General features: G+C 49.4%; 1 protein-coding gene across 3 annotated transcripts; it reads right to left on the bottom strand.

Moving 5' to 3' along the window:
• Positions 1-1,348: 1,348 nt before the first annotated feature.
• Positions 1,349-12,139, bottom strand: TADA3 (transcriptional adaptor 3). 3 transcript variants are annotated; one of them, XM_069473871.1, is made up of 10 exons: positions 11,832-12,139; positions 11,659-11,716; positions 10,712-10,959; positions 9,162-9,412; positions 8,934-9,039; positions 7,488-7,629; positions 7,293-7,396; positions 6,045-6,154; positions 4,777-4,962; positions 1,349-1,926 (listed from the first exon to the last, which is right to left on the bottom strand). In XM_069473871.1, the coding sequence occupies exons 3-10, from the start codon at positions 10,916-10,918 to the stop codon at positions 1,734-1,736; spliced, it is 1,299 nt and encodes a 432-aa protein (XP_069329972.1). In that variant the 5' UTR covers positions 10,919-10,959; positions 11,659-11,716; positions 11,832-12,139; the 3' UTR covers positions 1,349-1,733. The 3 variants fall into 3 exon arrangements, with proteins under 3 accessions (XP_069329972.1, XP_069329971.1, XP_069329969.1); XM_069473870.1 differs by having other exon boundaries at positions 1,388-1,926; positions 10,712-10,944; XM_069473868.1 differs by having other exon boundaries at positions 1,388-1,926; positions 10,712-10,944; positions 11,659-12,139.
• Positions 12,140-12,322: the final 183 nt, after the last annotated feature.

Below are 12,322 nucleotides of genomic sequence, written 5' to 3' on the forward strand. Positions count from 1 at the left end.
GAGCTTACAGTCTATGGCTTACGACTCAAGAGGAACTGAAACCCTCCTCTCAGCATCTTGTGGAAGGCCTCTGAGTGGCCCGGCATGGGTCACATGCCCACTTCTTGAAATAATCACTTAGCTCCAGGGATGGGGTGCTTGACTGGCCAAGCTGGGGTCATGTGCCCACCCTAGTTTGACAGACCCACAAGAGCCGCATGTGAAGGGGAAGGGACGTTTCTCCAACAGGAAAAGGGGTGCTGAGTATACAAGAATGTGGCTGTCCTCCTCGGTTTTGTTTATTTTTTTTTTTTCTGCTAAACCGTCCAGGGGGAATTGCCATCCTTCTCTATGGCTCAGTTCATAGGTCATTTCCTCAGGGAACCTTCCCACCCTTTCTTCCCTGTGTGGACCTCAACCTCCCCACAGTAAATTGCAAATTATTCCGTCTTTCAGACTAGTCTGGGAACAACGTGAGGCAGGGATGAGAGCATATTGGTTCATGTTTCCCTCGGGCCTAGCATCCTGCTCAGGCTGTGGAAGCGACACTGGCTGCTGGTGGCCCATCCAGTGTTCCCTTCCCCTTCCGACTCAGATCTTGCTGGGCTCCACGCTCTCCCCACTGCCTTGGGCGTTTTTGGGTAGGAGACTGCACTTGTTTAGAGTCCTCCTTTGCCTCAGTCACTGTTTGAGGAACAGGCATGCGAGACTGAGTCTGAGCCACTGTAATGTAAGGCTATCTGGGAAAGGACTCCTTGTTCTCCTGGGTGGGCCATGGAAGCCAGGTGGCTCCTACTCTCTCCTGTGCTAGACGTAAATGAGGAGGTACTTTGCCTCAACCGTTACTGCTCACCTCTCACAGGTGGAGGGGAACCCACCTTAGGCAGAAGCTGACACCATGGAGGGCAGTGTGGAGACACCTAAAGAATCTAGATTCTTAGTCCCAGCTACTGGGGAGGCTGAGGCAGGAAGATCGCTTGAGCCCGAGAGTTTGAGGTTGCCGTGAGCTAGGCTGACACCATGGCACTCTAGCCCGGGCAACAGAGTGAGACTGTTTTAAAAAAAAAAAAAAAAGCTGACCCTGTTGAATTGTTAGATAGGCCAACCCTGAAGGCCACCCTAGCCAGCCACCGCCAAGCCCCCAGCCAGCACGTTCCCTTATTGGTAACCCACTTTGAGCTGGGAGCATTCTGTTGATTGTGGCCACAAGTCTCCTCAAAAAGAGGTACTCAGAAAGTTCTCCCTGAATGAATGGCATGGGTAGTGGCCACAGGCTGAGAGCCACCAAGTGTGCCGTCCTGAACCTTTGCCACCCACACTGGTTCCTTCCTACGCCACAATAACAGATATTCAAAGACCCTGGATGCTTTTTTTTTGAAAAACCACAGCAGTCACTTTATTCTTAAGTTTGTACTTTACAAAACCACAAGGGAGAAGTCCTTGAAGGGGAGGGAGGCGTTGGGGGGTGGGGGTGACGGAGTGGGGATGGTGAAGAGGGGGAAGAAGGTGACCCAGAAATGAAGACCCTGCTCATCTGGGGGACCAAGCATAGACTGGGCCCCAGGCCAGCCAAGCAGGACTTCCTGTGTCCTGGCTGTACAGAACTAGGCCGAAAAGACCTCAAGGGAAGGGCCACAGTCCCCTAGAGACTGTCACCATTTGACGGGCTGCCACAGGCCAAAGCTTCCAGGGCCCAAAGAAGGAAGTGGGCCTCCCCCTCCCTTCCCCCAGGCCAGGGAAGGCAGGGGTGAGGGCTACCCATCCAGCAGCTTCAGGATGCTCTCACGCTCCTTCAGAGTCTTCCAGGCCTGGTCCTTTTCCTTCTTGGTGGGAGTCCGCTTCTTCTGCCGGGCAGCCATGATCTTGCGAAAGGCGTCCATGACCTCATTGTCTGCCATGCGGACCCGCTGCCTCAGCTCCTGCCGGCTCACCTCCTCCTTTGCCAGCCTGTGGGGACCAGCCAGCCAAGTGCCACGGTCAGCCCACCTTCAGAGTACGGCCCCTCCTTCCTCTAGACAGAGCCCACCCACCATCCCAGGCCGGCACTCCTGTGGACTGTTTCATGTGCTCCTGACCAAAAAGCAGTTACTGAATCATACTTACATGGTATTAAGTTCTTTAAAAATATTAATTCATGTTGATCTTGGGGGAGGCTGTCCCATGTAGGGATAGGGGGTATATGGGAAATCTCTGTGCCATCCTCTCAATTTTGTTATGAACTTAAAATTCCTTTAATAAAGTCTTAGTGTACACCTGTAGTCCTAGCTACTCAAGAGGCTAAGGTGGGAGGATCGCTTGAGCCCAGGAGTTCAAGGCCAGCCTGGGCAACAGAGCAAGACCCCATCTCTTAAAAAAAAAAAAGTCTTAAAAGCATATACAGTAGTCCCTTCCTTATCCACAGTTTTACTTTCTGTGGCTTCAGTTACCCCTTCAACCATGGTCCAAAAATATTACAGTATTTTGAGAGAGAGAGAGAGACCATATTCACATAACTTTTACTACAGTATATTGTTATAATTGTTCTATTTTATTAGCTATTGTTAATTTCTTAGTGTGTTTAATTTATAAATTAAACTTTATCATAGGCATGTATGCACAGAAAAAAACACAGATCCAGGGTTCAGGCATCCAGTGGGGGACTTGGAATGTCTCCCTCTCAGCTAGGCGGGGCTGCTGTGCACCTGTGTTCACGTGCGTCCTCCGTCTCTCTTAGTTCATCCTCATAACAACCCTGCTAAGTAGGCACTATTATTCCAGTGACACCAGTGAGGAAACTGAGGCTCAAGGACAAGAAGTGCCCCAAGATCCCACAACTAGTGAGTGGGAGATCTGGAACAGGCTGGTGCTAAACTCTTGTTTTTAAACAATATTCTTTAAAAGGTGATCTGGTGCCAGCAGAAGGCCTGCTCACTTCAGCATCCATGTTCCAGACCAACCTCAGTGTCTACGCAGCCTGAGGCCCACAGGAGGTGGGGGAGGTGCCAACCCATCCCTCTGAATAGGATCTGGCTTATAAATTTTGTCCACGGTAGAGCTGGAAGGTCACTTAGAGATCTAGTCCAACCTGCCAATTTTCCAGAAGGGGAAACTGCTGTTGAGGTCAGGGGGGCACTCTGCTTCAGCCCTGCAGCTGGTCTGCGGCAGGGCTGAGGGCTGTAATACTCTGGCCTTCTGATAACCCCAGGCTATTTCCTCACTGCCCATTACTTCCGTAACTGCACATCCCTGCTTTTCTCTCTCTTCCTATTTCTCTCTCTCTCCTTCCCTTGGTGCTTCTTTCACTTGTATTTTCCTCCTCTTCCCCTTGAGAGGGAATATGAACCAGAAAGAGGCTTAGATTCAGCCATGAGCTCAACTCTCAGTGTGGCTGTTTATTGGGTGTGTGACCTTCAGCAAAGGACTTCACTTCACAAGGCCGTTGTTTCCTCATCTGGTAAACAAGGATAATACCACCTACCCTCTGGCTTGTTTTTGTTGTTGTTGTTTGAGACAGAGTCTTGCTCTGTTGCCCGGGCTAGAGTGCCATGGTGTCAGCCTAGCTCACAGCAACCTCAAACTCCTGGCTCACTTGATCCTTCTGCCTCAGCGTCCCTGAGTAGCTGGGATTATAGGCGTGTGCCACCACGCCCAATTAATTTTTTCTATTTTTAGTATAGATGGGGTCTCACTCTTGCTCAGGCTGGCCTTGAACTCCTGAGCTCAAGTGATCCTCCCACCTCAGCCTTCCAGAGTGCTAGGATCACAGGCACCAGCCACTGCACCTTGCCCCCCTGGGTTGTTCTCAAGACTAAATAGAGGGTGTACATAAAATCCCTGGCACACAGCAGGCACTCCGCACACACTGGTCTCCCTTATCCGTAAGTACTCCAGCTTGGCAGCAACTACCTCTCGTTTTAATGGTGCATGTCATTCCTGATCATCTATGAGTGGTCTGCACGTCCTATGCTCTGCCTCTCCTCCCAGCCACCAGCACAATGTCTAAGAGACAACAGAGTTGGCCAGATGAATGTGTCCTGCCCTGTCGGAGCTCTGTGAGGCTGAGACATGGAACCCGCCAGTGAGAGAAGCAAGGTGACTTGTTTCGTTTGCTTCTGTCTCCCTAATAAAAGGGCAAAAGGGCAGCTACTCAATGGTCTACCTCCAGATTTCACATATATCCTTGTTGTAACCAATCCAGGACAAGACAGATGGGAGCTGCTATCAAAAGAATGGCACTGTGACTGATTCCCTAAAATATTGGTCCTAAAACACTGGTCGATTTCTGTTGATGGGCCAATAAAAATCACAGATCTCCAACAAAATGTTAACAGTTAATCAATCTAAGTGGAGAATATATTGGTGTTTACTATATTATTCTTATAGCTTTTCTGTACGAAATTTTTCATAATAAAACTTTGGGAGAAAAACGAAATAAGCATTGAAAAGACTCAAAAATAAATCACACAACAATGTGAATATAGTTAATACTACTAAATTGCACATTTAAAAATGGTTAAGAAAGATCACAGACTTGGGGACCATTACAAAAATGGTTAAGAGGGTAAATATGTTTTTTTCACCACAACTGAAAATCAAATCAAATCCATCAATCACAGGTGCCTGAGCCTTGTCTGTGGAATCAGAATCTGTCTGAGACAGAACCAGTGGGCTGGGCACTGGTATTTTTTTCAAGGCTCTTCAGGTGATTTAGAGGCCCAGTCAGGTTTTTTTAAGCCTGTTGTAAAGCACCTGGAAGGTGACAGCTGTGACGAGGCCTCCCTGACCAGCCCCTGGACGGTGCATCCTGCTCACACTCACCTCAGCAGGTCGTGCTTCTTGGTGCGGTTGTGGGCACTAAGTGCCTTCAGCTCAGCCTGCCGTTTGCGCAGCTCAGCGAGGACCTCATCCTCCGAGTCCTCCGCAGGGCGGTCCTCAGACTCCAGAAGGCCCTGGGCAATCAGCTCCTCCTTGATGCGGCTCTCCAGGGACTTAGTGTGCGGCACACTGTGGGGGAAGGCAGGCCCCTCAGCTCAAGAGCCAGCTTGGGGGAGGGGGCCACCTCAGAGCTTCCCAGGGTTTCCTAAAGTTAGGGAACACTAACCTTTCCCTTTGGGCACCCCCTCGCTGTCTACCCAGATATAAAAGCAGTGAGAGACAGACATACCTGGTCTGTTTTTTAAAAACAAGCAATATATATCTATTGTCCAAAAAATATAGAAAAACCCATAATGCCAACAACCCAGAGAAAATCACTATTATTTTGTGATGTGTTACTATTACTTTATAATATATAGTATTTTGCAGATTTTATTATATATTATTCCCAATCTTTTGCTATATATTAGTCCAGGTTTTCTCCCCTATGTACACAAATTTAAATATATTTTAAGTAAAAACAGGATCATACTGTCTATACTGGGCTACAACTAACATTTTCCCCATGTGGCACTCTGTTGTTTCTATCCTTGCATGCCAATTAAGTATATTTCTCTAATATGATTAATAGTTGAAAGTTATTTCATTACATGGAGTTATGCCAATTTAGTCAGCCAATCCCCTTCAGTTCGACATTTAGGTTATTTACAGTATGAACAGAATTTTCTTCTTTTTTTTTTTTTTTTGAGACAGAGTCTCGCTCTGTTGCCCAGGCTAGAGTGAGTGCCATGGCATCAGCCTAGCTCACAGCAACCTCAAACTCCTGGGCTCAAGCAATCCTCCTGCCTCAGCCTCCCGAGTAGCTGGGACTACAGGCATGCACCACCATGCCCAGCTGATTTTTTCTATAAATATTTTTAGTTGTCCAGATAATTTCTTTCTATTTTTAGTAGAGATGGGGTCTCACTCTTGCTCAGGCTGGTCTTGAACTCTTGACCTCTAGCGATCCTCCCTCCTTGGCCTCCCGGAGTGCTAGGTGAACAGAATTATAATGAACAGCCCTGCACGAAGTCTGTGTTCACAGAACTTCTACTGGGCTCTACCAAACTGCCTTCAGCCTCGCTATTAATGCAGACCTTCCCATGTCAACATGGACAGAAGCTGACAGAAGCAAGGGAAAGACAGTCAGGCATGGCAAGGACACCACTCACCTGAAGGGCTTGTTCTGATTGCGGGGAGAGGTGCTGGCCCCATCGGCCCCCGATTCTTTCCCAGACATGTCAGGAATAGGAGAGTCCTCCATAGGGGAAATAATATTTTCCTAGAAGACCAAAGAAATGGGGTGGAGGGAAACAGCTGTAGTAGTTCCATTTTCCTGCTCCTCTCTGACTGCATGGACAGTCTTCACAGACCAGAAGTATCTTTGTATCTTCTCTATCCCACCTGCTCTGGCAAGCCTTCCCAAACTGAACCAAACAGCTTTGATCACTCTAGAAATATCTTTTTTTTGGTACTGATAGCAAAAGAAAGGAATACAGAAGAGCAATGATAACACTCAACAATGGTGATGAGAATAGCTAAGGTTTGTGAAGCATTTGCAATGCACCAGGCACTGTGCTAAGCACGCCGTGGCAGAGGCTGTTAGCTGTCCAAACACCATGCTCTCCTTTCTTCCACAGTAGCTGGGCTATGGCTACCTAGCTACACTGTATTTCCCAGGCTCCCTTGACGTCAGGTACGGTCATGTGACAAATTCTCTCCAGGGGAAACTGATCAGAAGAGACAGCCATAGCTAGTCACAGCCCAAAAAGCTTCCCTCACACACTCCTCCTTGCTCTTATTCTGTGGGGCTGGAGTGGCGATCACGTCCAGTGTGACCTTGCGCAGAGTACAAAGCCACCATCAGCTAAGGTCCCTGTCTAATGGTGTTAGGCAGAGACCTTCCCCTCCCCCTACCTTAGTCAGCCTGGAACATGTGCCCCAGACTGTTAAAATAAATTGCTGTGTTTGAGCCAGAAGAGAAAACTGAGGTGAAGGGTGTGTCCAAGGTCAGCCAGTAGGTATAAAGACAGGGACCCTGATGCTGGGATTTGAATCCTGCCTCTATTTGTTAGCTGTGTGACCTCAAGCAAAGAATTCCCTTTTCTGAGCCTCAGCCTCCTCTTCTGTAGCACAGGCCTCAGCCCTTAGTCACTACTCAGCAAAAGTAACCAGAATAGTGACTACCTTTGGGGGAGGTTAGAGCCTGGGAAGGGCATGAGAGTGGCTTCTAGGATATGGTAATGTTTTACTTTGTGATCTTGAGACTGGTGATACAAGCTCATTTGTGAAAATTTATCAAGTTATATATTTATGATCTATGTATTCTTCTAAATGTATGATATACTTTGATAAAAAATAAACATAAAACATTAAAACAGAAAGTAAATGTGGTTCCTGTTTGGGGTTGGGGTGCTCACCTCCACCAGGGCCTGCAGGAGGCGCTGTGTTAGGGCCCCAAAGGGGCACCCGTCTTCTGGCTGCTCATGCTGCGCCTCAGACTTCTTCAGCAGAGCATCCACATCTGCAGCGGGCAGAGAAGAGCAGGGCAGGTGGAAAGAAATTCTGGAAACTCAAGTCCCGGCCTGGGGTGGGCAGGGAGGTGAGGGGTCTACCTTTAGTGTCTAGTTCAGTCAGCGGCCCCATAAGGCCTTTCTTCTTGTCAGCCACGGCCGCTGCCCGGGCCCCGTCCTTCTGCTCCTCCAGCAGGTCCTCCTGGGCCCAGCGCTGGGAGTAGTGCTTCCCCAGGGGCGGGATCTGTAGAAGAGACGGCACCCGACTCCAAGGGGGTAAACAATGGCCAGCCATGCCTGGAGTGCAGGGGGCTCTCTGTGCACTTGGGCACTGCCAATAAGCTTTTCACTTATTCACTCATTCACTTCTCTGTCTTATCTGTCTCCCCAATCCCTAGTCCAAGGCCGAGGCCGGTGCCAGGTATATGGTAGAAGGCACAAAGGAGAGAAAGTATCTACATGCACACTGTAGTAAGGGAGACAAGCACGTAAAGAACTAAAACACACACAGAAGCCAATATGGAACAATTTCCGAGATATAAGGGGCAGAATTCTATACGTATATGGCTCAGGTCAGAGCTATTGCCTCTACAGCAATACAAATATCTTTTGTATTGCTTGGAATTTACTACTGCCTGTATCCTGTATGAGTTATTTTTTCTTTCTTTCTCTCTCTCTCTCTCTTTCTCTTTTTGAGACAGTGTCTTGCTCTATCACCCAGGTTGGAGTGCAGTGGTGAAATCATAGCTTACTGCAGCCTCAAACTTCTGGCCTCAAGTGATCCACCTGCCTTAGCCTCCCAAGGTGCTGGGGATACAGGTGTAAGCCACCATGCCCAGCCTACTTTTCCAAATAAATTTTTTAAAAATTCAGGTAAGTGAAGCGAAAGAGGTAGATCAAGGTGTTATGGCATCATAATAGAGAGATCAACTTTCTGGTGAGGAATCAGAAAAGGTGTTTTGGGGGAAGTTACATGAGATCAGGGCCTGGAAGGGTGAGTCAAGTCTGCCAGGAAGAGTTTGCATCGAGGTCCGAGACTAGCAAGGACCCTGTGCTAGCCCGTAGTAAGGGCAAGGTGCTTAGTGGGGGCTAGTAAATGCACCAATGAAGAGAGGTGTGGCTAAGGGACCTGGGGAAGGGCACTGGGGCTGTGCCACCAAGGACCAAGACACTTGGACTTGATCCTGTGGATAACAGGAGCCAGGGACCTCTAGGGCCTAAAAGCCAGGAGAAGAGTAAAGAGGCTGTTTGGATAAAAGCTGTTAAAAACTTGAACCAAAGCAGAGGGGATGCAGAGGGGACAAAGGCAGACCTCACTGAAGTAGATGTGATGACTTCACTGAGGAGGTAGTGACCATTTGGCTGTGGTAGAGGAGAGGGGGTGCAAGGAGAAAGCTGAGAGTTTGAGCATGGATGGGTTGCTGGGGCAGACAAGAGGCCGGGCAGGGTGGAGGAAGGAAGGTGATACATGCTTTGGTATCTTTAATTCTGAGGCACCTCTGAGCCCTCTTGCTCTCCACCATGTCTACTGAAGCCCAGAGTTTCTACCTTATAATGTTCAGCCTCATCTTCTGGCGGTTTCAGTAGCTCCTCTAGCGTGCGTACCTCCTCGCTGGTGATGTCTGCACAATAGGGCTCCACCGAAGCCCAAAACCTGCAGGGAGAAGCAGATCCGGATTGGATGCCCCTCTGCCCCACCAGCCCCAGCCCTGGGTTCCTCTAGAGCCTCCACCACCAGAATCCTGAGGTCCCCCTCTATGTTCTCTGGCACACAACCTGTTGGGGGCATCATTCTTGGGGATCCGCGGTACGTCAATCGGGTCATCAGTGAATTCATATTCCTGGATCTTGGGCTGAAGGTTTTTGGATTTGGGCCGCCCTGGGCCAGGGCCTGGCCCATGTCCTGCCTTTCCTTCCAGTTTCTGCTTCTTGGGCTTCCCATGTTTGGGGGGAGCTCCAAGCTCATGGTCTCGACCCAGCTTCAAGAATCGTCGGTCACCTTTCTTATCTTGCCAGTCAGTGAGGATCTGAAATTTACAGAGACTGTCACCAAAGGGGAGAAGATAAGAGACAGGACAACTCTTTCCCCCAGGGAATAAATTAAGATCTAAATCCAAGGAGGCTCCAAGGTTTTTCCCCATCCCCTTTTAACTCCCACTGACCCTTCAAAACCCAGCTTCTTTTCCGTACCCTGTCTCTTAAGACAATTCATACACTTATCATCCCATTCACTTGTTTGTCTGTACTCTGATTCACTTGTGTAACACTCAAGCCAGTCACATATTGTTTAGTATAAGAGTCAAATAAATGATCACACCCCAGTGCATGTTGGCGAAAATATGCTGGTGGTGACTTTTTGGCAAAGGCAAGCAGCCTCCCAGTAAATCTTCATTTCAAATGTCACCACAACTGGGAAGCCCTCTCCGCATCAGTCACCAGCTTCTCAGATGCCAAAATGCAATTTATTGTGCCATAGCTCTCCTCAAAAAGCTTCCATGGATTCCCAGGAACCACAAGTTAATTCTATTCAACCCTTTTAGGTCCAGCTGAACAGGCATTTCCTTCTTCTATAAGTCTCTGGCACTTCTTACCTCCACTGCAGACTCATCATGTCGTTTCGTTACAGACCATAAGCTCCCAAAGACCAGGAAGCTTATCTTAATCATCTCTATTACACAGAACCTAGCACAGTGCTTAGCATATAGGGCTCAGGGGAAGTTTATGCAGTGAATAAAAATAGAGTAGTACCAATAAATACCATTTGAAATGCTTAGTGTCACACACTGGGCTGAGACTTTGCAAAAATTCTTTTAATCCCCACAAAAGCTCTAAGGTAGGTCCTGCTATTTAGTCCACTTTGCAGATAGGGAAACTGACACTCAGAGACATGAGGTAACTTTCTCAAAGTCACAAAGCTAAGAAACAGCAACGCTAGCAAGTGCCTAGGCCAGGATTCAAATCCAGGTCACCCCATTCTAGTTCTCTAGTACCCCTAACCATAACATATCACTTGGTATTTGCCTGACCTCCCCCTCCCTTTAGTTGGCAAGGTCCCTCATGACCAAAATTGTCCTAATTACCTCTCCCTAATGACTAGTATAGGACCCAGAACACAATGGGGGATGGGAGCGTCAATAAAAGCTCAGTGAATTGTAAATCATGCATAGTCTTGTGTATTTTACATGTCACACGAGCCCAGTTTGGGTCTCTCTTCTTTCGCCATAAGCTTCTGTACCCCAGGCCTCAGCAGACAGGGCTAACTCAATGACCCATCCCATAACTTGTCATAGTCCATCTCTGGTGATGTCCCCTCTTTGGGGTATCACCTGGGTTTCGGCTTCAAGCACGCGCAGGCGCCGGCTGGCAGAGGAGAGCAGGGTCTCAAGCTCCAGCTGCAGGGTATCCAGCTCCTCAATGCCGATGCCATCATCTTCAGAGCGGGCCAGAACTGCGGTGTAGCGGGGACAGACCTTTAGGTGGTCCACAGACTTGAAGTCGTGGAACTGCAAGGGGCAGTCCTTCAACTCACTCATGGCCCAGGAAATGGGACTCTGTGGAACTGGAGAGGAAAGGGCTGTTGGTGGGAGACAAAATGGTATGAGACAAGCCCAAGGGCTTCTTCTCTCCAGGGACAGCCTCAACAAGAAAGCCAGGCTTCAGCACTCTTACCAACAAAGCTGATAGCACAGTGCCTACTCACAGGGCACCTGCTGTCCGCCAAGCTAGGTGCAGAGCACTTTACCAGTTTATCTCATTGAATTCCTCATCCAACTCCATGACCAGGGAACCACTGTGATCCCCTTTTTACAGAGGAAGAAACTGAGACTCTGTAAGGGTGGGTACACGCCTAGCTTCTGAGATGCAATTTGAACCCTAGTAGTCTTGAGTCCACATTCCCAGTCACCATGATATGCCACTATGTTCTGTCTTTCTGATGCTGTTCCCTTCTGTTCTCCTCCTCTTGGGTTCTATAAAACCTGTTTCAAGTACCTCATTCTTACAATGTTCTCTGCCTCCCAGCCTCCTTGTCTCCCCCCACTCACCTTTCCTCCTTCTCTATGTCCCTAATAGTGACTTAGAACGTAGGCTGGTAAGCCAGACTGACCTGGGTTCAAGCCCAGGCTTTACCATTCTCTACTTATGTGCCCCTGAACATGTTATTTAACCTTTTGGAGTCTTATATTTTCCATCTGTAAAATGGAAACAAAAGAAGTCTCAGTCTGTTTCCCCACAAAAAGTCTAACTGTAAAATGGGGATAACAACAGTACCTACCTCCCTGAGACGTTCTGAGGATTAAGAGATGATGCCCGTCAAGAGCCCAGTTCAGTGTCTGGCACAGAAGGGGGACTGTTTAAAGGCTGGCCTCACCCGGGGGTCGCCCAATGTCCCGCCTTCAGGGTCCCCGTCCTCTAGGGATACCCTAAGGCGGCCCCCGCCTCCTCTACCTCCTCACTGCGGCCTCCTACGGCCCCGGGGCCGCGGGAGGGGGCGGGGAGTTCCGGTCGGTCGGAGCAACCTCCCAGGAACTGGCTATGGGCAGGCCGCCTGCAGTTGGCGCGGGGGCGGGGAGACGGCGAGGACCAGGCCACTGTGGTTAGCGGGGGAGGGGAAGGCGGCCGCAGGCGAGCCCACTGGAGGTGGGGTAAGGGTGGAATGCCTCGGCAAACCCTAGGGAACAGCCGGGCCTGGGGGGCGGGGCTCGGCAGCCCAGACCTCTGCGCCTCGGCGAACGCAGACGGGCCCCGGGGCTGCAGGTAGGAGGGGCCGGAGGGAGGGATGGGGGCGCAGAACCGGAAGAAACGAAAGGCTCCTCCGCCTCGGCTTGTCCTAATTTGGTGCCCAACCAGAGGTCGGGCTGTACCATTGCGTGACTAGGGGAGCCTGTGGAAAAGGCGACAAGAAGGCCAAAGGCACAAACGAGAGCTGCAAAGTAACC

Source organism: Eulemur rufifrons, chromosome 7 (assembly GCF_041146395.1).
Source record: "Eulemur rufifrons isolate Redbay chromosome 7, OSU_ERuf_1, whole genome shotgun sequence".
Lineage (NCBI taxonomy): Eukaryota > Metazoa > Chordata > Mammalia > Primates > Lemuridae > Eulemur > Eulemur rufifrons.

Coding starts and splice junctions, on each gene's coding strand:
- TADA3 (XM_069473871.1), bottom strand. CDS start 10,918: ATGAGTGAGTTGAAGGACTGCCCCTTGCAGTTCCACGACTTCAAGTCT. Junction 9,413..10,711: donor TGCTTGAAGCCGAAACCCAG/GTGATACCCCAA, acceptor TGTAAATTTCAG/ATCCTCACTGACTGGCAAGA. Junction 7,630..8,933: donor ATGAGGCTGAACATTATAAG/GTAGAAACTCTG, acceptor TCTCTTCTACAG/ATCCCGCCCCTGGGGAAGCA.